Genomic DNA, 25,488 nt, shown 5'->3' with positions numbered 1-25,488 from the left:
ACGCTTGGGTTTTCTGAGTGAAGTAGGAGAGTGGTCATTAGGCCAAGCACCGACCTCCAGACCACATGTCTTGGGGAAGCTTATAAAATTCTCTTCGGGCCTAGCAAAGAGAGGACTCCTAGTCAGTTCTCTTCTTCCCAGCACTTTTGTTCTGGGCCAGTGGCTTAGAGTCTTTACTCACTGGCTGTGGCCGCTTTTACTTCACAGACAGAGTTGTTGTTGATAGGCCAGAGGGCATCTCTTCCTTCCCACAGACTACCTAGACAACATGGTCCTGTTGCAGGGAATAATTTTGCCCCCGTGAGCCTCAGCACTGCTGTCCTGAGGTTGTCTCTGTCACTTAGACTTGGAAGCTGGAGAGAGAAGTTGCCTTCCCACCTTCTGGCCTATTTGACCATGCTTCCCAGTGAAACCATCTCAGGTGTGAAAATGACCTTAGAATACACCCCGCCCAGCCTGCCATTGCATGCTGTGGCTCCTGCCTGCCTTTCTAGTGACAGGGAGTGCCTTCCCTCCTATACCATGAGGCACTCACACTCACTTCCCTGTTACTTTACTTCCTGCTATAGCCACAGTCCCACAAGCCTCAGCCTGCCCGTAAACTGCCACTCAAGAAGGACATGAAGGAACAGGAGAAAGGAGAAGGAAGTGATAGTAAGGAGAGTCCAAAAACCAAATCGGATGAATCAGGGGAGGAAAAGAATGGAGATGAGGATTGCCAGCGAGGCGGGCAGAAGAAGAAAGGTGAGTGACTGGGAGCAGGACTTGGGAGAAGGTGGCAGGGTAGACTGTGAAATGTCAGGACTCCAGGGGACTGCTGGAGGAGCTTTAGGTGCCCCCTCTGAAAAGTCAGTGCGGAACTGATGGATGTAGGCTGGTGAGACAGCAGTCTTCAACCATCTGTCATTAATCAGTCCCTCCTCTCAAACACAAGAGTTTTTAAAAAACCTGCTGAAATTTTGGCTTCTCTAATGCTGATTTAGAGTAACCATGGTTTAAACAAGATAAAACTTTTCTTTCTTTGATGTAACAGCTTGGTGTAAATACGCCAGGCCTGGTATGGCAACTCCTGAATCCCTTCAGCTTGCTGTGGTACACTGGTTCTTCATATCATCACTGATGGCTTCCTATTTCCTTCTCCTTCTAGCTAGGAGGAAAGGAAGAGGGAAGGGTGGCCCTTTTCCTTTTAGGGACTCAACCTGGAGTTGGTTACTTCAGCTTAGCTCTCGTAGGCAGTGTTTTGGCACCTGTCTATAGGGAGTCTGGAAAGCATGGTCTTCATTCTGGGCCGCCATGTGTCTGACTCCAGAAGGGGATTCTGTGGCCATGGAGACACTGATCTTGGGAGTTAACGAGGAGTCTCTAATACACTGAGGGCCACTGACCAGCTTATTTTAGAGATGAAAAAGAGGGCTAATGTGTGGGAAAGGGATCGCCCAAGGTAACCAGATTGTGATTTGGGCCCAAGTCCAGGGCAGAAGAGGAGGAGTTGGGTAGAGCTGGCTAGGAGTGGCCTCTCCCTCAAGCCTTTCTCATGTACCCATGCTGTCTCCCAGGAAACAAACACAAGTGGGTTCCGTTACAAATAGACATGAAGCCTGAAGTGCCCAGAGAGAAACTGGTTTCACGCCCCACTCGCCCGCCAGAGCCTAGACACATACCTGCCAATCGTGGAGAGATCAAAGGTATGCACTACCCCTATGGAGGGCCTGGACTTGGGAGACACCCTCAGGCCTGACCTGGTACCCCTCTCCCCATAGGGTCTGAGTCTGCCACCTACGTACCCGTGGCCCCCCCCACCCCAGCCTGGCAACCAGAGATCAAACCGGAGCCTGCCTGGCACGACCAGGATGAGACATCGAGTGTGAAGAGTGATGGGGCTGGTGGGGCGCGGGCTTCCTTCCGTGGCCGTGGACGGGGGCGTGGTCGCGGCCGGGGACGCGGCCGGGGTGGCACTCGAAGTACGTGAGGCCCCTTTGGGCTCCGGGATGTCCAAGGGTGTGCAGCGGGGGTGGTGGGCAGGAATCTCCTCTCCCTCATGGCACCCATTTCCCCCATAGCCCACTTTGACTACCAGTTTGGCTACCGAAAGTTTGATGGTGTGGAGGGGCCTCGTACGCCCAAGTACATGAACAACATCACCTACTACTTTGACAATGTCAGCAGCACCGAGCTTTACAGCGTGGATCAGGAACTGCTCAAAGACTACATCAAGCGCCAGATGTGAGTGCGCGGAAGCCTTCTTACCCTGGAGAAATGAGTGAGAGGTTAAGGGTTGCTAGCGTGTCATAGCTGGGCAGGCCCTTCTGGTGCTTAGCAGCAGTTTCAGCCTCAGGCTGAAAAGATAGCTTTTCTCATTGTGTATTAAAGAAGTGATACCACGTTCTCATTGTTTATTACAGAAGTGGTACAACATTTACCTTTAGAAAGTTAGAAACTATACCATTACAAAAAGGAATGAAAATATTTAGAATTTACCCCTTTCTGTGCTTCCATTTGTAATGACAACATTGACAGAATACTAACATTTATTGAATCTTTACCATCGGCCAGTCTCAATGTTTATTGTTGTAGAGGCATTATCTTAGTCCTGCAGTTCTTATCTGTTGAATTCCTGCGAGCTGAGTCTTTTAGCCCCAGTTTATAGACAAGCAAACCAGCCCAGTAATTTGCACAGAATCTCACAGCTAGTAAGTAACAAAGCACAGATTTAAATCCTTTTCTGTCCTATTATAGAATCTTTGTTCTTAACCACTCTGATATATTGTCTCTCAGTCCAGTAAGGAAGTCATACAAGAAAATAAATGATTGCAATGGAGTGTTTATAAGTGTTTTAGGAGCAGAAGAGAAAGTGACCAACAATATTTGGACTGGAATTTAAAGGAGGATGAGGAGTTTGACAGGCATGCCAAGGGGCTTAGGGCAGAGGGAGTGATTTGACCCAAGCAAGGTAGGGTGCCATGAAGGGATCACATCATTTCTTTTCAGCCCTCAACGCTGTTGGTATATAAGATAGGGATGGGGTAGGTCAGAGGCTGTGTGAGATTGCTGGGGTGTGTAGCAGAACAAGGAAGGCATACTCATAAAACTGATGCACCAATCCCTCAGTGATAACTACTTCTTCCCTCCACTTAGTGAATACTACTTCAGCGTGGACAATTTAGAGCGAGACTTCTTCCTGCGAAGGAAAATGGATGCTGATGGTTTCCTACCCATCACCCTTATTGCTTCCTTCCACCGAGTGCAGGCCCTTACCACTGACATTTCACTCATCTTTGCGGTATGTCTTCCTCCCTGGAGCTGGGATGCAGGGGAAAGAAAGGTCCTTAGGGAGCTGGAGTTCGGGCCAAGGCAGAAAGCCCTGGAAGAGTCATCATCTGATGACTTCTGCTGAAGTCTCAAGGCTTGACTAGTCTCCTCCTCTCCCTCCTTCCTTCCTCTCTCTTTCTTGCTCATTATGGAAAATGTCAGACGTTTAACAAAAGTAGAGCAGTATAATGAGCCCATCGTCAGCTTCAGCAAGTATCAGTTTATGGCTAATCTTATTCCATCTGTACCCTCATCTGTTTATTTTCACATACTACATTGAAGAAAATCCTAGAAAACCTGACATTTTGTTCACAAATATTTCAGTATAGATTTCTAAAAGATAGACTTGTTAAAAGAAAATAGCCACAATATCATTATCATACCTAAATTAACAGTTTAACATATTAACAGTTCCTTAATATCATCAAATATTTAGTTCAGATTCACCTCAATTGGTGCCATATATATACATAGTTTGTGAGAATCAGAATCCAAATAAGACCTATAGGCTGGGTGCAGTGGCTCACACCTATAATCCCTGCACTTTGGGAGGCCAAGGGGAGGGTCACATGAGCCCAGGAGTTCAAGATTAGCCTGGGTAACATAGCAGGACCCTGTCTCTACAAAAAACAAACAGGACCTGTGTATTGTCTTATAAGTCTCCTCTTGCCTCTGTTTTTCTTTTTCTTTGCCGTTTATTATTTGAATAGACTAAGTTGTACATCCTGTAGAATTTTCCACAAGGTACAGGGATGTCATTTTAACATGTTCATCTGTACTCCAAGTTTTTTGTAAATTGGTGATCTAGAGGCCTGATCAGATTCAGGTTTTGAAGTTTTTTCCCCTCCTTGTCAAGAATACTTTATCATAATGATGTATTTTCTCTCAGGTGGCACATAACATTTCATTTGATTGTCTCGTGATATAAGCTGCCAGCAGTGTTGATTAAGATTGCAAAATGACAATTTACTAATTCTATCAGTCGGTCTTCATTTATTAGGTGGAATACCTCTTCAAGAAGTAACTTTGCCTCATCAACTGTTCAGTTACCAAGAGGTATAATTTGTACAGGAAGGGCAGATTAATGTTTGATCTTCCTCCCTTTGTTAGCCAGTTTGCAGAATTATGAGTTGATGTCTAATAGCTTTCATAGGTGACCAGTGAGATTTGGTGGTTTGTTTTAGTATCATTTGTTATTATAAGCTTATGGGTTCAAACATATTTATTTTGGTCCATTGCGGTTAATGGACTGGATCAAATTGTCCCATCTTTGGTCAGTGGGACCCTACACATTTCCTGCCCCAGATCTGGAATTGGCCACTTTTAAAAGGAATTCTAGTTCCTTTCTTTTGAGAAATGGTATTTAGATACCAGTCTGAGTTATAGGGGTGCTTTATTGCTACTTGGTTGGTCATTCTTTCTAGATGATTTTTTTGTTTTTTGGTGAGATAAAATACATCATGGAGTTATTCTGTTTTTTGTTTTTTTTTTTTTGAGATGGAGTTTCACTCTTGTTGCCCAGGCTGGAGTGCAGCAGCATGGTCTCAGCTCACTGCAACCTCCACCTCCCAGGTTTAAGCAATTCTCCTGCCTCAGCCTTCCAAGTAGCTGGTATTACAGACATGCATCACCACACCCAGCTAATTTTGTATTTCTAGTAGAGACAGGGATTTACCATGTTGGCCAGGCTGGTCTCCAACTCCTGACCTCAGGTGATCCACCCGCCTCGGCCTCCCAAAGTGCTGGGATTACAGGCGTGAGCTACTGCGCCTGGCCTGTTCTGGTATTTTCTATTAAATGGTCTTTACTTAACCTTGTGGGTCTTTTATTTTACCTCCTCCTTTCTCCCATGCCCATAATCTTAATTCCTAATGATACCAACATAATTACTCATTTTGTTTTATTTCACAGTATGTCTACAGTCTTTTTTTTCCCCTTTTTTAAAGAGAGAGGGTCTTGCTCTCACAGGCTGGATTGCAGTGGTGTGATCATGGCTTACTGCAGCCTCAACTGCCTGACATCAGGCAATCCTCTTGCCTCAGCCTCCTGAGTAGCTGGGATTACAGGTGCGCACCACCATGTGTGGCTAATTTTTAAATTTTTTATAGAGATGAGGTCTCGCAGTGTTGCCCAGGCTGGTCTGAAATTCTGGGCTTGAGCCATCCTCTCACTTCGGCTTCCAAAGTGTTGGGATTACAGGCGTGAGCCATTGTGCCAAGCTCTACATTATTCTTACAATACCTCCACTACCACTGAAAACAGTTTTTCCACTTATACAGTCAAATAACTGTATCTTCAAGTCATTTGAAAGAATCTTTGTGTGGTTTCACATTTAAATTGATAAATATATATTAGTTTTATTTTGCTTCCAAGTTTTAGAGATTGCTTTCTCCCTACTCCTATAATTTTCTAAGTTGTTTTACATTTGTGTAAAACATTTACATGGTTCTAGAGTCTCAGCATGGTATAGTCATAGATGTCTGACTTAAATTCTGTCACTTACACCCTTTCTTCTCTTATAGGCAAACTTTTTAGAAACTTTCCATTTAAGAAAAAAGCAAATGCCTCTATATGTATTTGTATCCTTGGTAAATGGAAATATACAACACATGCATTTCTTCAATTCTTTTTTGTTTTCACTTAATATATCTGGGAGCTAACTGCAAAGTAGCAGTATATAACAGAAAGATATTCCTCATTCCTGTGTACAGTTGCATAGTTAACCATTGTGTGGAATGCTCCATGGTTTTTTCAACTGCTGCTCCTATAGATGGATGTTTTGTTTTGTTTTGTTTTGTTTTTGAGACGGAGTCTCGCTCTTTCACCCAGCCCGGAGTGCAGTGGCACAGTCTCGGCTCACTGCAAGCTCCGCCTCCTGGGTTCACGCCATTCTCCTGCCTCAGCCCCCTGAGTAGCTGGGACTACAGGCGCCCGCCACCGCGCCCGGCTAATTTTTTCTATTTTTTTTGGTTGTTTTTTTGAGACTGGGTCTTGCTCTTTTGCCCAGGCTGGAGTTAGTACAGTGGTGTTATCAAAGCTCACTGCAGCCTCAACCACGTAGGCTCTCAAGTAGCTGGGACCACAGATGTGTGCCAGCCACCATGCCCAGCTAATTTTTTTTACGATTTGTAGTGATGGAGTCTCGCTATTTTGCTTAGGCTGGTCTTGAACTCCTTTGCTCAAGCAATCTACCCACCTTGACCTCCCCAAATGTTGGGATTACAGGTGTGAGCCACTGTACCCAGCCCGCTTTTTTGATTAATATTTTGTGGGTTTAGCCACCTCAGCACATGTAAAGTTGGTTGTTTTTTTGTTTTTTTGAGATGGAGTCTTGCCCTGTCACCCAGGCTGGAGTGCAGTGGCGCCATCTCGGCTCACTGCAACCTCCACCTCCTGGGTTCAAGCGATTCTTCTGCCTCAGCCTCTCAAATAGCTGCGACTATAGGCGCCTGCCACCACGCCCAGCTAATTTTTGTATTTTTAGTAGAGATGGGGTTTCACCATGTTGGCCAGGATGGTCTCGATCTCTTGACCTTGTTATCTGCCCGCCTTGGCCTCCCAAAGTGCTAGGATTATAGATGTGAGCCACTGTGCCCGACGTGTAAAGTTTTTTAATGTCTGAGTAGTGTTCCCTCATGCATATGCTGTAAATATTTAAATTGCCTATGCGATGGCAAGTTAGGTATTTTACAGTTCTTGTTCTACTCCAGTGTTACTGTGAATGGCTTTTTGTCCAGATATTATACATACTGCTCCCTGTTTGTGCAAGTGTTCTCTAGAGCAGATTACTGGAAGTAGGATTGCAGCCTCAAAGAGTAAAAGGGTAGGTGTTTTTATTATGCTGGTACCTCCTATAAGTTTGAACATCTCACATTATCTACCAGTTGTGGAAGATGGTGCCAATTTTCTTATGTTACTGGTAGCATTGGACTCATACCAAGCTCAGGGGAACCCAGTTGTCCACCATTTCCAAGATCTTTCTGTCCAAGATTTTCTTCTTAATCCCCTCTTCCTCCTCCTCCCCTGCAGGCCCTAAAAGACAGCAAGGTGGTGGAGATCGTTGATGAGAAAGTTCGTAGGAGGGAGGAACCAGAAAAGTGGCCTCTTCCCCCAATAGTGGATTATTCACAGACTGATTTCTCCCAGCTTCTCAACTGCCCTGAATTTGTCCCCCGTCAGCACTACCAAAAGGAGACAGGTAGGTACTTGCTGGCATGAGGATTGCCCTTGTCCTCCGGGCAACAGTCCTCCTCAGGGCTGGCATCAGGAGAAGGGCTGGAGGGATGAGGACTTCACCTTTCCACCCTTTAGAGTCGGCACCTGGCTCTCCTCGTGCAGTCACCCCAGTGCCAACCAAAACAGAGGAGGTCAGCAACCTAAAGACACTACCCAAGGGCCTGTCTGCCAGCCTGCCTGATCTGGATTCTGAGAACTGGATTGAAGTGAAGAAGAGGCCTCGGCCTTCCCCAGCACGGCCCAAGGTGAGTGAGGCTTTGTCCCTTGCCTTGGTTCTAGCACTCTGAGCTAGGGTACTTGAAGGGGATAACACATGGGCACAGCACTCTAGCTCTGAGGGGCCGGCAGGAAATCTGGGTAGTTCAGATTCATAGTGTGAGTTGAAGTTACCAGTAGTGGCTACAGAAAGGTTGATTTGGCCTGTGTCCATTTCCTGTGGGGAACCACCCTTTAGGGCGCCCTACTGTGTGAGTTCCTCGGTGACATTTTTCATAAGGGATCATGCAGCATCTGGCAGCGATGTTTCGGGCTTCTTGATTCTTGGCTCTTCTTTTTGCTCCATCTGAATTTCTGGGGCTGCATTTTCAGTGTCTTTTCCCTGAGTATGTCCCCACTATCACGTATGTAAGCCCCTTAGGTCCTCAAAAGAGGGAGCAGATGCATGGCCCAAATATGGAGTTAGTCTACACAGGTCTGCTGCACTAATGGCAAGGTGACCTTGGGAAGCCTGTTTCATACCTCAAGGCTTCAGTTTCCCCATCTGCAGATGAAGGAGAGGTTAGAATATTCTAGATAATAGCTTATATATATAAACAGATGAAGTTCACTGTTAAAGAAGTATTACAATCTCTAACTAAAATTACCACTTCCTTTTTAAGTGCTGAATTTTTCTCCACATACCTGCTCACCGTCACCCATTTTGGAGACCTCTGGCCTGGGGCTTGTGAGGAGACTTCAGACTTGACCTTGAACTTTGGGTCTATGGAATTCTATACTCCCTTATCTATTTTCCCATAGTGATTACCTCTCATCTCCTTTCTCTTGCCTGCCTGTTTATACACAGAATTCCTCACAGTTGTGGCTTCAGCCCTCAAAAAGTGTTGGAGATCCAGCCAGAGACATGAGGAGAAAGGTAGTAAGTGGATAAGGGTTTTACAAAGTCCAGGCCTATGAAGTTTTGTTTGAAACAGGGGTCAGACTTAGCTCCCATTCCAGAATTAGAGCCCTTACTCCGACCTGGTCTATCTTAAACCTTAAAAAAAGATAGGTTTAGAGTTTATGTGGGAAGCTCTTGGCACAGCAGGGAATCTACTTTTGAATAAATACTGTGAGTTAGACAAATGCTTCTCTCTCAGCGTCTCATATTCAGTCTATCAAAACAAATAGTTTTTCTTTGCTGAAGGCACCCTGTCTTCTCTTGCCTTTGGAACAATGGTGTTCTTTCTGCCTAGCATACTCTGTCCCTGTCTTCATCTGGCTTACTTATGTTCATCCTGTGGTAGTCACTTCTTGAAGGAGGCCTTCTGTAACCATTCTTAGTCACAGTTGACTAAGCTTCTTTCACTGTGTGCTTCCACAAACCTGCTTATAGCCTTTACCATACCACAATGCAGTTGGCTGTTTGGTTGACTTTCTCCCACTGAGCTCCCTAAGTAACAAGGACCTTGTCTTATTATTCTGCTTTTAGGTTTTTCATACAGAGCTTAGGACTAATGGATACTCCCTCATTTATTACATAATTGAACATCTGCTATTACCAGATCCCTATCTAGGTACTGAGTATATAATGGAAAGCAAGGCAGCTGTGGATCATGGAGCTTCCAGTTTATTGGGAGATGTTGAGTAGATGGATAAATGGATGAATCAACCTGCTGAACTTCTGTATGTCCACTTGTAAGCTAGGTGCTATGTAGGATATAAAGGTAAATGAGAGCACAGTTCCTGCCTATAGAGAAGTCATCATCTAGTTGTTTGTGCATGACTGTGATATGAGCTGTGAGTGGAGGAACCTGGACTTCTATGAGACATCCTTTCTCGTCATAAAGCTGACTCCCAGGATGACACTTGTGACCCGCTGTTGTTACCAGGGTCATAGTTGAACAGTCTCATGCTGAGGGGCTGGAGCTTCCCTCTCATGGTATAGCTACAGAATCTGGGCCAAGGATCTCTGTTGATTCCTTTTCCCCTTCGTCTGTCCTATTTTAGAAGTCAGAGGAGTCCAGATTTGCCCACCTGACCTCTCTGCCTCAGCAGCTGCCCTCCCAGCAGCTGATGTCCAAGGATCAGGATGAGCAAGAGGAACTGGATTTTCTGTTTGACGAGGAGATGGAACAGATGGATGGGCGGAAGAACACCTTTACTGCCTGGTCTGATGAGGAATCTGACTATGAGATTGATGACAGGGATGTCAACAAGATCCTCATTGTCACCCAGACACCACATTACATGCGCCGGCACCCAGGGGGGGACCGCACAGGCAACCACACCTCGCGTGCCAAGATGAGCGCCGAGCTGGCTAAGGTCATTAACGATGGCCTCTTCTACTATGAGCAGGACCTGTGGGCTGAAAAGTTTGAACCTGAGTATTCCCAGATCAAGGTGAGGCTTGGACATAGCAGTGAGTGTGGAGCCTGGGGTGCCTGTATTGTACGGAGAAGAGGAAGACTGATTAGCTGTGCAACTTTAGGCAGGTCCTTATAATTCAGAGTCTCAGAATTTTTATATATGGGAAGGGGATGATGACTGACATCTAGCTTGGGCATTAGGAGTGAGGGGTGATGTGTAAACACTGCAAACTCTTCAGGTGAGGCAGGGGTGATTATATCCTACCTGCGGATCCATAGTTAATATTATGACAGTTTGCTAGACACTTTTGTGGGGAATAGAAAAAGGGTTAAATTGTTATTTCTAGTCTTAAATATTTAGGCTTCTGAAAATTTAGAAGCCTTTTAAGAAGCTTGTGTTGAGTATGGAAAATGGAGAAAAGATAGGTCTTTTGAAAAATTGCTGCTGCCTGGAAACAGTCAAAACATCTCTGTTGTGGGATTTTACAGAGTGGGTATGTTTGGTGGTAGGTTGTCCTAGGGTGAGCCTTTGTAACAAGTAGCAGTGCGTTTCCTGGAAGTAAGGAGGAAAGAGAGTTGCCCAGCCACTGTGTGATAAGGCAGTAGCAGAAAGAGAGATGGGGAACCACTGGAGCTTTCAGGGGAGAGTCTGTAGTGAGTTCCTGAGGAGCTACTGTCAGCCTGATCTCAGTATTACTACAGGGAGGGCAGGGTAAGCACTGTCTTTTTCTGGGCTAGCACACTTGTGCCAAGGTAACTGGGGTGAGGAATGGTGACTGGGCAGCTGAGAGCCTGGGGACCAGAATTCCACGTATGTTGACGTGGGAGCTGCCCTCTCCAACTTCCTGCCAGTCTTGATTCCTTAAACAGGCTAGAGCAGCCTGCTTACTTACATCTTTCCACACCCATCTCATGACCTCTGCAGCAAGAAGTCGAGAACTTCAAAAAGGTCAATATGATCAGTCGGGAGCAGTTTGACACACTGACCCCTGAGCCCCCTGTGGATCCCAACCAGGAAGTTCCTCCTGGGCCACCTCGGTTCCAGCAAGGTGAGAAGCAGACACCTGAGATCCTGACATGGGTGAGAGGGTCTAGGGCCCTTGGACTGGGGGCTATCCCAGGGTGGATGCCACAGGCCTTTCCCTGCTTCCTGACTCCTCTCTCTGCCTCTGCAGTTCCTACGGATGCCCTGGCCAACAAGTTGTTTGGTGCTCCTGAGCCCTCCACCATCGCCCGCTCTCTACCAACCACTGTCCCAGAGTCACCAAACTACCGCAACACTAGGACCCCTCGCACTCCCCGGACACCACAGCTCAAAGACTCAAGCCAGACATCACGGTTTTACCCAGTGGTGAAAGAAGGACGGACACTGGATGCCAAGGTGAGGCATTCCTATCGGGCTGCTCAGAGTCTTGCGTCTACTTCATTGCATTCCAGTGCTTTGCTTCTCTCTCTTGCCTTGTCTGAGCCAAGGAAGTGCTAAATCCTTCACCTGCTCTGTGTTCTGAGGCTGGTGGGCTCACCTAGGATTAGGTGGCCACATCTGCAAAATATACTGGGTGTGGGAGTGGTGGCCCCATGTAGAAAGGCCTAAGGAGGATTGACCAGGTATGAGTCCTTGGGCAAATCACTTCATTCCCAAACCTTGATTTCTTCACCTGTTTGAAATAGGCCTACCAGTTCCTAGCTCACCACTGTGAACTTTATAAGAGAATGAATATGAAAATGCTGTTGTAAAATGTGAGAGATCATGCCCGTCTTAGTCCTACAAGTGCTTGATGCTCCTCAGAGTTGTAGCAGTACAAACGGTAACAAACCCTGGGCTAACCTTTGCAGATGCCTCGAAAAAGAAAGACAAGACACAGTTCAAACCCACCCTTGGAGAGCCATGTGGGCTGGGTGATGGATTCCCGTGAGCACAGGCCCCGTACTGCTTCCATCAGGTACCTGGGGCAGTGGGGGAAGAGTCATCAGGCTGCCTGTGGGATGGGTGGGTGAGCCATGAAATTGACTGGACCAAGAAGATTGGTCTGAAAATTAAAGGGACCCTCATCTAAGAGGTTTTAAAAAAAACCAGTGGTGTGAAAAGCTCAGTCCAGGACCTGGGAATGAGGGGAAGGCTTTTTTCCTAAAGAAGTGGTGTGGCAGTCACATGAGACCAGATTTTCATACATGCAGAGAGAAAATCTCTCTGAATTCATTTTCAAGCCTCGGTATCTACTTTCTACCTGAGGAAGAATAGCCAGGTAGTTGAATAAACAGATTTCTGGCAGTCTCTCTGAGCCTACTGTGTCTTGGGAGGCTACCTGAAAAGTTTTAAAAATTAAAAAAATACATATTTATTGGCCCCAACCTGTATCTACTGACCCTGCTTCTTGGGGTAGGGCCCACACTCTTTTTTATTTATTTCAGTAAGATGGCCCCATCGTGTTTCCTGTTTCCCAAAACAAGCTTTGAGAGCCACCTACCTATGACCAGTGCTCTCTACTCCCTGCAGAGATGGCACAGACTGCAAATAGGCATGCTTTTGAAGAAAATATACAATTGATCTTTGAACAACGAAGGGCCTGGGGTGCCCACCCTTCACACAGTTGAAAATCCATGTATAACTTTTGACTCTCCAAAAGCCTACTGTTAACCAGAAGCCTTACCAATAACATATAGTCAGCACGTTTTGCATATTATATATATTACATACTGTATTCTTACAATAAGCTAAAGAAAAAATATTACTAAGAAAATCACAAAGAAGGGAACAACAGACACTGGGGCCTACTTGGGGGTGGGGAGAGGGAGGAGAGTGAGGTACAATTTACCTACTTAACAAACCTGTACACATACCTCTGAACCTAAAATAAAAGTTAAAATCATAAGAGAAAATATTTACTGTTCAGTAAGTGGAAGTAGAATCATCATAAAGGTCTTCATCTTCGTGGTCTTCATGTTGAGCAGACTGAGAAGGAGGGGTTGGTCTTGCTGTCTCGAGTGGCAAAGGGGAATCATAAAGGTCCTCATCCTCGTGGTCTTCACATTGAGCAGGCTGAGAAGGAGGGGTTGGTCTTGCTGTCTCAAGAGTGGCAGAGGGGGAAGAAATCTGCATATAAGTGGACCCACGCATGGATCCATGCATTTCAAACCCATGTTGTTCAAGGGTTCACTGTAGATGGATTTTGACCCATGATGGCTCATTAAAAGGTTAAATGCTTAAAGTTAATAAATGGTTAAAAGTTCAAGTTTTATCATTGGACACGTTTCTGCCATTAAATAGTCTTATGACCCTGGATGAGTCTCCTCATCTCTGTAAGCCTCAGTATCCTCTGTAAAACCCTCTTGAGAGTTGATGCAGAGTTAATGAGACCCATGGATATAAGTTAAAGGCCTGTAACTGGGCCTCCTTGTTTGATACCCTGTGAGAGGATGGATCTTGGCTGACAGAATGGATCAGAGGAACCCCTCCTAACCTTATGGTGGGGTTGCTGTGGGGAACCTGGTGACAGTTATTTTTTGTGGTTTTTGTAGCTCCAGCCCCTCAGAAGGGACGCCTACAGTTGGCAGCTATGGCTGTACCCCTCAGTCATTGCCCAAGTTCCAGCATCCTTCCCATGAACTGCTCAAGGAAAATGGCTTCACACAACACGTCTACCATAAGTATCGTAGGCGCTGCCTTAATGGTAAGAAGTGCGGGGGGCAGGGGACGAGCCTCTGGGCCCCTTATTTAGACCCAGAGTGTGAGGGTTGGGGGATACGGGGATAGGTGACTCTTTTCTCTGACTTCAGAGCAAAAAAAGACATGACGTTATAGCAAGAAGGACTGAAGTTAGACTCGGGCCAGGTAGTTTTAAACTGTAGGAAGCTAGGGGAATATGGCACTCACAACATTCGTGTTCCTTGATCTTCCTCTATTGATTATTAAAGCTGTCAATTAAGTATTTCCGTATCTCTGGCAAGATTACTGACTCAGCCATTGTCAGGTCTAGTCCACTGTCCATCACAAAAGGTGGCATATGCTCTCTAGAACAAAGGTTGCCAAACTGTGGCCTGTGAGTCAAATCCAGGCAGTATTCTGTTTTCATATGGCTTTGGAGCTAAGGATAGTTTTTACATTTTTAAGGGGTTGTAAGAAAAAAAGATCTGTGCCAGAGACTTTATGTCTTCTGTAAAGCCTGAAATATTTATTCTCTGTCCCTTTACAAAAGTAGTTCGCTGATCCCCCCTCTAGCTGATAGTGCAAGGAAAGAGCCTGTCTAGATGCTCTTGCCTGTCCCCACTCTTTTAGTATTCTGATAGGTTGGCTGTAAAGATGCACAAAACCAATCTAACTAGTCACCTGTAGTTATTAACTCATTCATCCCCTTTCATTCAACAAAACATGGCTGCTAAATTCTTGATTCATCCACTTCACTTCTCTCTTTCTTACTCTATGTGTAATAACAGCTTTATTGGGATATAATTTACATATTTTGCAGCATACCTAAAGTATACAATGTAATAGCTCTAAGTATATTCATATAGTTGTGTGCCCATCACCAGAATCAATTTTAGAACATTTCCATTACCCCCCAAAATGCTATGCCCCTTACCAGTCATACTCATTATACATGCAAACCCCCAAAATCCTCCCAGCCCTATGAAACTACTAATCTACTTTCTGTCTCTAAGGATTTGCCTATTCTGGACATTTCACATAAATCATACTGTATGTGGTCCTTTGTTACTGGCCTCTTCCCCTTAGTATATTTGGTATACTAACAAATACACAGCAAGGTTCATGTCATGGCATGCATCAGTACTTTATTCTTTTTATTGCCAAATCATATTCCATCATATGGATGTATCACATTTTGTGTATCCATTCATCAGTTGATTGGCATTTGGGTTGTTTCTACTTTTTGTCTATTGTGAATAATGCTACTGGGCATATTCACATATGGGTTTCCTGTAGACATAGCTTCTCCTTTATTTTGGATGGAAGAGTAGTATTGCTGGGTCATGGGGTAACCATGTTTAACCCTTTGACAAAATTAAACACAGTTTTCCAAAGTGGAAATTTTGGAATTTTATATTGAAATATAAAATTTTCATTTTATATTTCTAAAAGCAATATCTGAGGCTTCTGGTTTTTCACATCCTTCCAACACTTGTTATTGTCTATTTTTATTTATTTTTATTATTTAACATTATTTTTGAGACAGCATTTTGCTCTGTCACCCAGGCTGGAATGTAGTGACTCAATTATAGCCCACTGCAGTCTCGAACTGTTGGGCTCAAGCAATCCTCCTGCCTCAGCCTCCTGAGTAGCTGGGACTACAGGCATGTGCCACCATACCTATCTAATTACTAAAAGTTTTCTGTAGAGACAGGGGTCTCACTATGTTGACCATGGTGGTCTTGAACTCCTGGCCTTAAGCAGTCCTCCCTCCTCAGCCTCACAGAGTGCTGGAATTACAGACATGAGTAACCTTGCCCAGCCAAGATCCTTTTTTAACTGGATTGTTTTCCTAATTATTAAGTTGTAGGAATTCCTTTATCAAATACATGATTTGCAAATATTTTCTCTGATTCTATGGGTTATCTTTTCACTTTTTTGATGCACAAAATTTTTTCTTTTTAATGATACTCATTTTCTCTTGTTTTGTTGCTTGTGCTTTTGGTGTTGTGTATTTTTTGATATTACTGTTTTGTACTTGTGAATATTGTAGGACTCTTGAGGTAAATATTGGTAATGAGCTAAATACAGTTTGTTAGAATTTACAAACAATTTGTTCATGCCTTGTCTCTACGGCACTTGAAAGTAGTACCAGTTGAGGTGAAGAGCTAGACTGCCAGCCTGGTTCAGAAGCTGCTGCCACCTGCTCCTGGAAAAGTACAGGCCCAGCTCCCAGCATCAGGGCCTGGGGCAGAGTGGTTAGTGCTCAATAAATTATGTGCTGAATGACTGAGTGGCAGATGATGAGTGAGGGGATTTGGAAGTACAGGAGAAAGGACCAAGTCTTAAGTTCCAGGATCCTTTGTCCCTGAAGCAAGGGCAGCCTGAACCTGAGACATGTCTTTCCTCCTTTCTTTCCCATCAGAGCGGAAACGCTTGGGCATTGGCCAGTCTCAGGAGATGAACACACTCTTCCGCTTCTGGTCCTTCTTCCTCCGAGATCACTTCAACAAAAAGATGTATGAGGAGTTCAAGCAGCTGGCTCTGGAGGACGCCAAAGAAGGCTACAGGTGAGCAGGTTTGGGGTGGGGGACTTTGGCTGGTGCTTAGGGATGATATGGGATCCCTAGTTGGTCTGCTTCCAGAACTGTAGTTGGAAATTCCTTGCATATTTTCATTCATATACTTGATGAAAAATTTGTTTTTAAATGATCGGTATATTCACATGGTTCAAATTTCAAACATTTTAAAAGGTTGTATAATGAAGAGTCGTCTCATCCCTGTCCCCCACCCATCTGGTGTCTTTCCCCACAGGCAACCAGTATTAGAATCTTGTGGGTCCTTTATAAAGGACCCTATGTAAGTAAGTAGATACTTGTGTAGTCTCCCATGCCACCACCACTCCTTTTGTTTATACAAAAGCTGGCCTACGTAATAATATTTTTTTGCACCTTGCATTTGTTTTTGTTTAATACTATATTTTGGAGATCATTCTATAGCTTTACATAATTAACTTTGTTCTTTTTTTACGGGCTGTAACATGGTCTTATATGGATGTACCATGATTTATTTAGTCAATCTCCTATTAGTGGATACTTAGGTTGTTTCCAATATTTTGCTATTAAAAAAACCTTGAGTCCTTTTTTCCTGGCTGGGTGGCTCACGCCTATAATTCCAGTGCTTCGGGAAGCCAAGGCAGGAGTTCGAGACCAGCCTGGGCTCAAGCAATCGTTCTGCCATAGCATGACCCTGTTTCTATTTAAAAAAAAAAAAAAAAAAAAAAAAAAAAGACCTCTCCATGCCCCCACCCCCTCCTCAATTTTCAGTGTAAAATGTGCTCTCTGTAAACTACGTGAAAAAAGACAAGTTTGGAAAAGCTGATGAAAACATCCATCATTCTGGAGACAGCAAGTGTTGTTCTGCCATCAGGCTTCCTAGTGTCTTCTTGGCATATTTAATGTATTTAGCTCATCCTATAAAGTGTGTGCTCTTCCAGACCTTGTATGCATGTGTAGTTTTAAATTTACATATTTGTTTACAAAAATGGACTCATGGGATCATTCTACGTCTAATATGTTCAAACATGTCTTTTCCATTTGATAATACATTGTAAGCATTCTTCAGTATCCTTAAGTATACATTTATACCATTTCTTTTTTTTTCTTTTCTTTTCTTTCTTTTTTTTTTTTTTTTTTTTTGAGATGGAGTCTTGCTCTGTCACCCAGGCTAGAGTGCAGTGGCGCGATCTCGCCTCACTGCAACCTCCACCTTCCGGGTTCACGCCATTCTCCCGCCTCAGCCTCCCAAATAGCTGGGACTACAGGCGCCTGCCACCACGCCCGGCTAATTTTTATTTTTAGTAGAGACGAGGTTTCACTGTGTTAGCCAGGATGGTCTCGATCTCCTGACCTTGTGATCCGCCTGCCTCGGCCTCCCAAAGTGCTGGGATTACAGACGTGAGCCACCATGCCCGGCCTTACTATTAGTTTCTAATAGCTTATATTACTCCATTGTATAGATTTGCCATGATTTTTCTTAATTGCATCTCTGTTCGTTGACATTTGTATTTTGCTTAATTAATGCTGCTGTAAACAGTTTTGTACATCTGTTAAGATCTAAATCTGGACTGGGTGCTGTGGCTCACACCTGTAATCCCAGCACTTTGGGAGCACAAGGCAGGCGGATCACTTGAGGTCAGGAGTTTGGGACCAGCCTGGCCAACATGGTGAAGCCCCGTCTCTACTAAAAATACACAAATTAGCTGGGTGTGGTGGCATATGCCTGTAGTCCCAGCTACACAGGAGGCTGAGCCAGGAGAATGGCTTGAACCCAGGAGGCGGAGGTTGCAGTGAGCCAAGATCGTGCTACCGCACTCCAGCCTGGGTGACTGAGTGAGACTCTGTCTCCAAAAAAAAAAAAAAAAGATCTAAATCTATTGGCATGTGTTGTTGTTGTTTTTTGTTTGTTTTTTGGAGACGAGTCTCACTCTGTCACCTAGGCTGGAGTGCAGTGGCACAATCTCGGCTCACTGTAACCTCCACCTTCCAGGTTCAAGCGATTCTTCTGCCTCAGCCTCCTGAGTAGCTGAGATTACAGGAACCCACCACCACACCTGGCTAATTTTTTTTATTTTGGTAGAGATGGGGTTTCACCATGTTGGCCATGCTGGTCTTGAACTCCAGACCTCAAGTGATCTGCGTGCCTTGGCCTTGGCCTCCCAGAGTGCTGGGATTATAGACATGAGCCACAGCGCCTGGCTGCATGTGTTCCTTGAAGTGAAATTTCTGAGTCAGATAAATGAACCTACTAATTGGCATGGTCAAATGGCTTTGCAGAGTTATACCAGGGATTGGCCAACTTTTTCTGGAAAGAGTCAGTAAATACTTTAGGTTTTGTTGGCCATAAGGTCTTTGTCATAACTACTCAACTCCGTTTACTCTGTTATTGTAGCAGAAAGCAACGGTAGATACTTCTTAAAAGAATAAGAGTAAACAAATGTCTGTGGCAGGGGGACAGAGTTCGTTGACCCCAGGAAAGCTCTGAACATTTTATGCTGGACCCACTTAGACTAGCATTCTTAAAGCGTGTATGCTGTTTTTTCAATACAGAAATAACACGTAGTTTAAACTGTTTCATAGTTCCTCTGTTATGCAGGCACATTTCCCGTTTTACAGATGAAGAAACTGCCCTGATTTCACTGACTTGTGTTCTACAGATATGGTTTGGAGTGCCTTTTTCGATACTACAGTTATGGCCTGGAAAAGAAGTTCCGGCTGGACATATTCAAGGATTTTCAGGAGGAAACGGTGAAGGACTATGAAGCTGGTAAGAGCCAGAGTTGGATCTGAGTGAGGCCTGGTCATGTAGGCCTCCTCTTCCCCAGTTCGACCTGGGTCTTTCTGTGTATTACACAATACCTTTATCCTCTGAGCTTCTTTATCTTCACCAGCTCAGCTTTTCTGTACCTCTCCCTACAGGCCAACTGTATGGGCTGGAGAAGTTCTGGGCCTTCTTGAAATATTCCAAAGCCAAAAATTTGGACATTGACCCCAAACTGCAAGAATACCTCGGCAAATTCCGACGTCTTGAAGACTTCCGAGTAGATGTAAGTGAAACTCTTTCTCTAACTCTGCTTGTCCTGGAAAGAAAACTGGACCAGGAATCAGGATACTTGGATTCTGGTCCAGCTGTGCCCCTAGCCCAGGAACCCCTCTCCCTGCTCCCCATAATTTGGGCTTTAGTTTTTTCACCTTTAAAATGGTGACTGAGTGGCCAATGAAGGCTATTTGGAGATAGTTGTATGGTTATTCCTGCTTCCCCCTTCTGTGGTACCATCTTAATGCTCTTTCTCTCCTATCTCACCATCCTCCTTGCTACTGTGCCCAAGTTAGCCACTACTAGTTGATCAGGATGGGTATCCAAGATACACACATTTGTTCTTTCTGGAAAAAGCCAATTCCAACCCCAGTTTATAAATTAATGCCCAGGTCTCTTATGTTCTTGGAGCAGTGCCTCAATGGTGACATCCAGTGGCAGGGCTGGGTTATTACTGCTGGGTATATCAAGGGAAGTTGGAGTGATTTAATTGATTCAGCAGATACTGATTGGATGTCTCTGTGCTTGGTGCTTTAGAGATAAGGGAAAGAGGCTCAGTTTTTCCTTCTGAGAGTGTATAATGTAGTAGAGATGTCTGTTTGTCTTATTCCCTTCAAACCTTTTAGCAAAAAGGCAAATGCAAGTAAATGACAATACTAGCCCTTACATTTTGTATTAGTCTGTTCTCACTCTGCTAATAAAGACATACCTGAGACTGGGTAATTTATAAAGGAAAGAGGTTTAATTGACTCACAGTTCTGCATGGCCAGGGAGGCCCCAGGAAACTTAAAATCTTGGCAGAAGGGGAAGCAAATACATCCTTCTTCACATGGTGGCAGCAAGGAGAAGTGCAGAGCAAAGGGGAGTAAAAGCCCCCCCCCGCCCTCCCACCTTTTTTCTTTTTTCTTTTTTCTTTTTTTTTTTTTTTTGAGACAGAGTCTTGCTCTGTCACCCAGGCTAGAGTGCAGTGGCACGATCTTGGCTCACTGCAACCTCTGCCTCCCGAGTTCAAATGATTCTCCTGCCTTAGCCTCCTGAGTAGCTGGGATTATAGGCATGTGCCACCACGCCTGGCTAATTTTTGTATTTTTAGTAGAGATGGGGTTTCACCATGTTGGCCAGGCTGGTCTCAAACTCCTGACCTTGTGATCCACCCGCCTTGGCCTCCCAAAGTACTGGGATGACAGGCATGAGCCACCGCGCCTGGCCCAAAAGCCCCTTATAAGACCATCAGATCTTGTGAGAACTCACTCACTATCAGGAGAACAAGATGGGGGAAACTGCCCCCATGATGCAATTATCTCCACCTGGTCCCTCCCACGACATGTGGGGATTATGGGAACTACAATTCAAGATTGAGATTTGGGTGGAGATACAGCCAAATCATATCACATTTATTATTTTAAAACTGCCATCGAGTGTTTATTATGTGCCAGGTACTTTACATTGACCTTATTTAACCCTTATGTGGTGACACAGACAGGACTTACTAGACAGGTTAACTGAGGTTCGTGGCCATCCAGTGACATAATGGCAGAGCCACTCAGGTCTCTCAATATAAAGACAAATCTGTTTTCTTTCATTCTTAAGCATTTCCACCCTTGGGGAGGCGACGGGAGGGGAGCAGGGTACAAGTTACAGAGAATCTTTGTGATAAGTAGACCTATTAGGGTGGAACAAGGACTCAGTTTTGGTTCCCAAAATGGGAAGGAAACGTCTGTCTTCGGGGTTATAAGACCTTTGTTAGTGGTAAGGCCAGTCTGGAGCATGGTCTCAGTCTTAGTTCAGGATCCTCTGGACCTTGAAGAGAATGAGGTGATCCCCAGAAGGATCTGGGCCTTCTGAGCTGAGACATTGCAGCATACCGCATGCCACATTCTACATTTCTGAGCAAGAGATCCCTTCTTGGAAGGGAAGCAGAAATGAGATTGGATAAAAGCCTGGCCTTTTGGGGCAGATAGACCTAAATTTTGTCTATCGGTTACCAACTATGAGACCCTGGGGAAGTTACTTTTTTGTGCTTCAGTTTCCTCATCTATAAAATCGGATATCCGTGGGTCCACATCAAAGGGTGATGCTGACCCCATGAGAAAGTGTGCATAAAACAGCACAAGGCTTGGCATGGAGAAATAACTGATAATTTATTTTTAAGGTTAAACCCATTCATTTTCTATATTTGGAGGTAGAAAGTAGGAAGTGTCTAGACCGGCCTGGCAAGGAAGAGGGCGTAGATAGTGCCCCCGATCACCTGTGACTCCTTCCTCTGTTGCAGCCCCCCATGGGTGAGGAGGGCAACCACAAGCGACACTCAGTGGTAGCAGGAGGTGGCGGCGGTGAGGGCAGGAAGCGGTGCCCCTCCCAGTCTTCCAGCAGGCCTGCTGCCGTGATCAGCCAACCCCCTACACCACCCACCGGCCAGCCCGTCCGGGAAGATGCCAAATGGACAAGCCAGCACTCGAACACACAGACTTTGGGAAAGTGAAAAGCTCCTTAGCCCTGGGGCTTGAGGGGGAAAAGGGGTAGGGTGGGTAAGAGTCCATGGGGGTGCCCAGTCCCAGGAAAGGGGACAATGAAGGGACAGGCCTGGAGTTACTAGGATAGGCCTTTGTGCTGAGTAGCAATGTGTACACCATTTGGGCTATCAGAGGTACCCCTGGGCAGGAGCCTCTACATCCCCTTCCCCCTCCTCCATGACTCTTGACATCTTAGCTTCTTCTAAGGGGGGAGGGAAAGGGGGGAGATTTTTATATATATATATACATATATATATATCAAGTTTTAAATTATTGATAGTTCATCTGGATTACCAAAATCACTCTGCAGCCCTGCCCGTGGCTAGTAGGCTGCAACCCTGGTCCCCACCCCTAACCTCCTGCTCCCCCTCAAGCCAACTATGCAGCCCACAAGAAGGCCCTGCGGTCCCCCCATTGCCCAGCACTGTCCCATAGAAGGCTCTGGTGGTACCTCTGGGCCCCAGGAGCATCAGCCCCTTGATCATCTGGGGTTTGTCATCACCATGTTTTCTCCCTGCTGTTCCCACCATGCCCTTCTGCCATCTTCTGGGAGAAGGAAACCAAAGGATCTAAAACTGGGGTTTGGGGGAAGGTTTCAGCCTCTCCCCACTCCCCTTGCCCCACACCCTTTACTCCCCAGCCCAGAGAGACGCTGCTTTTACCAGGAAAGACTATTGAAAGATGATTTATTTTATTTTTCTCTGACCTTTCCATCCTTGAGAAATGGGGAAAAAAAAAAAGACAAAATCGACCATAAAAGACCAAAAAAAAAAAAAAAAAAAAAAAAAATCAGCAAACCCCCACCTAATCCACAGGAAGTGATGTCTTTCCCCTCCCCTTGGAATTTTTGTTTTGTTTTTGGAAATAATATTTTTTTAAAAGTTGCCTTATTGTGGAGCGGGAATCTGAAATACCCAAATGCCTGTTTTCCTCGGTGGAGTCAACCCGAAGAGCTCCCACCTTCTCTGGATGTGCCTGGGCTTGGACTGGCTAGAATCTTTCTCTGGACTGTTGCATGTACAGTGCCTCCATCCTGGAGGCAAGAGAGTTGGGAGTGGCTCGAATCAGAGCCGTGCCCAAGATATCCCTGCTGTTGCATCGTTTGAAGCTGACGTCCTGTGTCTGTACACTGCTGCCACTGTTGTGTCCTCGCTCTGCTTGCTGTTGCCTCACGCCAGGCCCCGTCCTGCCGTGACACCCTTCATCCTGCCCTTGGAACCCCAAGGCCAAGTTGTTTCAAACTGTTGGAGAACAGAGTTGGCCTGCATCTGGAACACACTTGTCCTCAGCTTGACCGTCTCCCCACACCCCAGAGTGGAAAGGTGAACACCTGCAGCTGAGGCTTGGAAACGTTTCTTGTGTTGCCCTGAAAAATCTCTGAGACCTCAGGGAGGCTCTGTCTCTCTTAAAAGGTGGAGAAAGATGCCATTCTCTTCCTAAGGTCTGGTGGAGTCTTCCCATCTTGCATACCCTTCTGCAAGCCCTCTATCTCTGCTCACTCTCCAATTGACCCGCCTGGGAACAAGGGATGAGGAGGAGTTGGGGGCTGGGGGGAATCCTGCCAGTTGGTGAAGCCCTGTGGCAGGAAGGTATATGTGGACATAGAGTATACCTGATTCTCTTCTTCAGCCACTGACTGCTTGGGTTGGGCTGTGAATGACAATGGAATGGCTGGAGTCTGCTGTTGTCAGAAGGCAGGGAGGGTGATGAAGGACTGACCCACATGGACTGGGATGTGTGTCGGGTATGGGCATGACTGCACGTTCACTCTCAGTGGGATCTGGGCAACATGGAGTTCATGGTCCTGTTGCTTACTTACTGCAATGTCTTTGGCCCTCCTTTTCAACTAGTTCCTCTGTTGGGCCCAAAGGTTGGGAGTAGGAGACAGTATCCCAGGCTGACAAGGGCTTGCCCTTTACCTTGGGCACCTTGTTAATTTTTAGCCTGTGCCCTTCCCCACCTTTGCTCTCCCAGTGGTTGGTATGTGGGAAGCCCATCTCAGTTCCTGTGACTTCATGTCTCAAACCAAGGATGAGCGTCTGGTCTCTGCTATGATGGTGGTATCTGAGGCCTTTCCCTGCCCAGTCTGGTGCCTGCCCCACATTGTACCAGACACTGGATTCCTGGACGCCCTTCTCCTTTCCTTTTTTTCCTTCAGGTCATGCAGCCCTGTACTGTATCCAGCACCACAGAAACCTCAGTGTTTTTCCTCTGCTGGTTTGGGGCACAAGGAAGCCTTAGGGTGTGGGGAAAGGCTGTTATTACCTAGAGTTTACTCCCAGGCCAGGGGGCTGCCATCTTCTTCACAGACATCCCTGAAAGGAAGCCCCTTGGGGCAGGGAGGTGAGGACTTCATCTCAACATAGGCTGGTGGTTGGTAGGGGAGCTTTTCTTTTTTTCCTTTTTTTCCTTTTTTTTTTTTTTTTTTTTTTTTTTTGGTAACATGTTAGGAGTTAATGTTGCAAAGAGTAGTTTACATCTTCACTTTCTGAAGACACTTGAATTTAGGACCGATGTATCTGTGACAAGCATGCCAGAAGTGGCAGGGGCCATCAGGGCTAACCACTTCACACCCACCATCGTCCCATGGGGATCCAAGAGCTGAGATAAAGCAACAGCCTGCCCAGATCCCTCTGTTCATCCTATCCCTTCCAAGGTTGGTCCATGCCAACATAACCTCTGGGCATCAGACATCAGCAGGTCTGTGTGCCTCAGCCCTGTTAAGGGGCAGGTTTCTCTTTAGCCCTCTTCCTGCACCTGGGAGCAAAGGCACTACCAGTAGAGAAGGGCCATCCAGCCCTGCCCCAGCCTGGACCCCTGGGGCTCAGATAGAGGTGCTGAGCCCCTATGTCAAAGTTGTTAAGTGTTTTTGTTTTGTTCCATTGTAGCTCTTTTTTTTTTTTTTTTTTTTTCCCTTTCCTGGTGATTGATTTTACAAAAGAAAGTAAGCTGCTTAGAAGGCCCTGGAAGGGAAGTGAGGAGGAGGGACAAGGAAGATGACTAGTTACGGAGGGTGAGGGTTGTTTTTTGCCAAAAAAGCCTGGGTAGAGTGATCTGAATTATCTGGCACCCTCCTGAATGGAACCCCAGAATACCTCCTGTGTGGAAGGGTCCCTGGATTTTCCCTAACACCCACCCTCTCCCCCTTCAGCCATGCTGATGGCAGAGAAGATAAGAACTTGGAGCCCATTTCTCACTGGAGAGGAAAACTTGTCATCTGGCTTTGCGGAGAAGGTTCCACCTTACGCTCGTAGTACATTATCTTTACTATGTGCTAGGATATCATATTTAAAAGGACAAAAAAATGTAAAATACTTGAATGAGCTTGTATTATAACATTAATATTATTGAGAGTATCTGCTTTCCAGGCTGAAGTGATTCATTCATTATTCTAGTCCTGCTTTAGTCCTTTGTAATTTGTGGTAATTATGCTTTTCTTTTTAATACAAAAAAATGTATAAAAATAAACACTTGAAAAGGCAAAATACTGGCTGGTCTTCCATCTAGGGTACTGCTATTGGGTGTGAAGGATGGGTTTCTGGTAGGGTTCCCCCAGATCCGGAGGAACCCTGCACTCAATGTGTACATGAAACCTCGGCAGGAGTTCTGCCATTGGGCTTCGAGG

At 45.4% G+C, this 25,488-nt stretch overlaps 1 protein-coding gene across 3 annotated transcripts in view; it reads left to right on the top strand.

Annotated features, from left to right (window-relative positions):
* LARP1 (La ribonucleoprotein 1, translational regulator) overlaps nucleotides 1–25,348 on the top strand; it is a 63,214-nt gene extending 37,866 nt beyond the window's left edge. Inside the window, exons 4-19 of one of the 3 annotated variants that reach the window (XM_030826033.1) lie at nucleotides 570–744; nucleotides 1,557–1,685; nucleotides 1,761–1,862; nucleotides 2,061–2,223; nucleotides 3,136–3,280; nucleotides 7,339–7,507; nucleotides 7,621–7,790; nucleotides 9,751–10,143; nucleotides 11,035–11,158; nucleotides 11,285–11,490; nucleotides 11,946–12,052; nucleotides 13,629–13,780; nucleotides 16,181–16,325; nucleotides 18,971–19,080; nucleotides 19,233–19,360; nucleotides 21,623–25,348. In XM_030826033.1, the coding sequence (XP_030681893.1) occupies nucleotides 570–744; nucleotides 1,557–1,685; nucleotides 1,761–1,862; nucleotides 2,061–2,223; nucleotides 3,136–3,280; nucleotides 7,339–7,507; nucleotides 7,621–7,790; nucleotides 9,751–10,143; nucleotides 11,035–11,158; nucleotides 11,285–11,490; nucleotides 11,946–12,052; nucleotides 13,629–13,780; nucleotides 16,181–16,325; nucleotides 18,971–19,080; nucleotides 19,233–19,360; nucleotides 21,623–21,832 (2,628 nt within the window). In that variant the 3' untranslated portion in view covers nucleotides 21,833–25,348. Of the gene's footprint in view, nucleotides 1–569; nucleotides 745–1,556; nucleotides 1,686–1,760; nucleotides 1,962–2,060; nucleotides 2,224–3,135; nucleotides 3,281–7,338; nucleotides 7,508–7,620; nucleotides 7,791–9,750; nucleotides 10,144–11,034; nucleotides 11,159–11,284; nucleotides 11,491–11,945; nucleotides 12,053–13,628; nucleotides 13,781–16,180; nucleotides 16,326–18,970; nucleotides 19,081–19,232; nucleotides 19,361–21,622 lie in introns of all 3 variants that reach the window. The other 2 variants (XM_030826029.1, XM_030826022.1) reach the window with 2 other exon arrangements.
* Nucleotides 25,349–25,488: the final 140 nt, after the last annotated feature.

This window comes from Nomascus leucogenys, chromosome 2 (genome assembly GCF_006542625.1).
Source record: "Nomascus leucogenys isolate Asia chromosome 2, Asia_NLE_v1, whole genome shotgun sequence".
NCBI lineage: Eukaryota > Metazoa > Chordata > Mammalia > Primates > Hylobatidae > Nomascus > Nomascus leucogenys.
The sequence above is the reverse complement of the archived record's forward strand: the minus strand, read 5'-3'. Positions and strand labels throughout refer to the sequence as shown.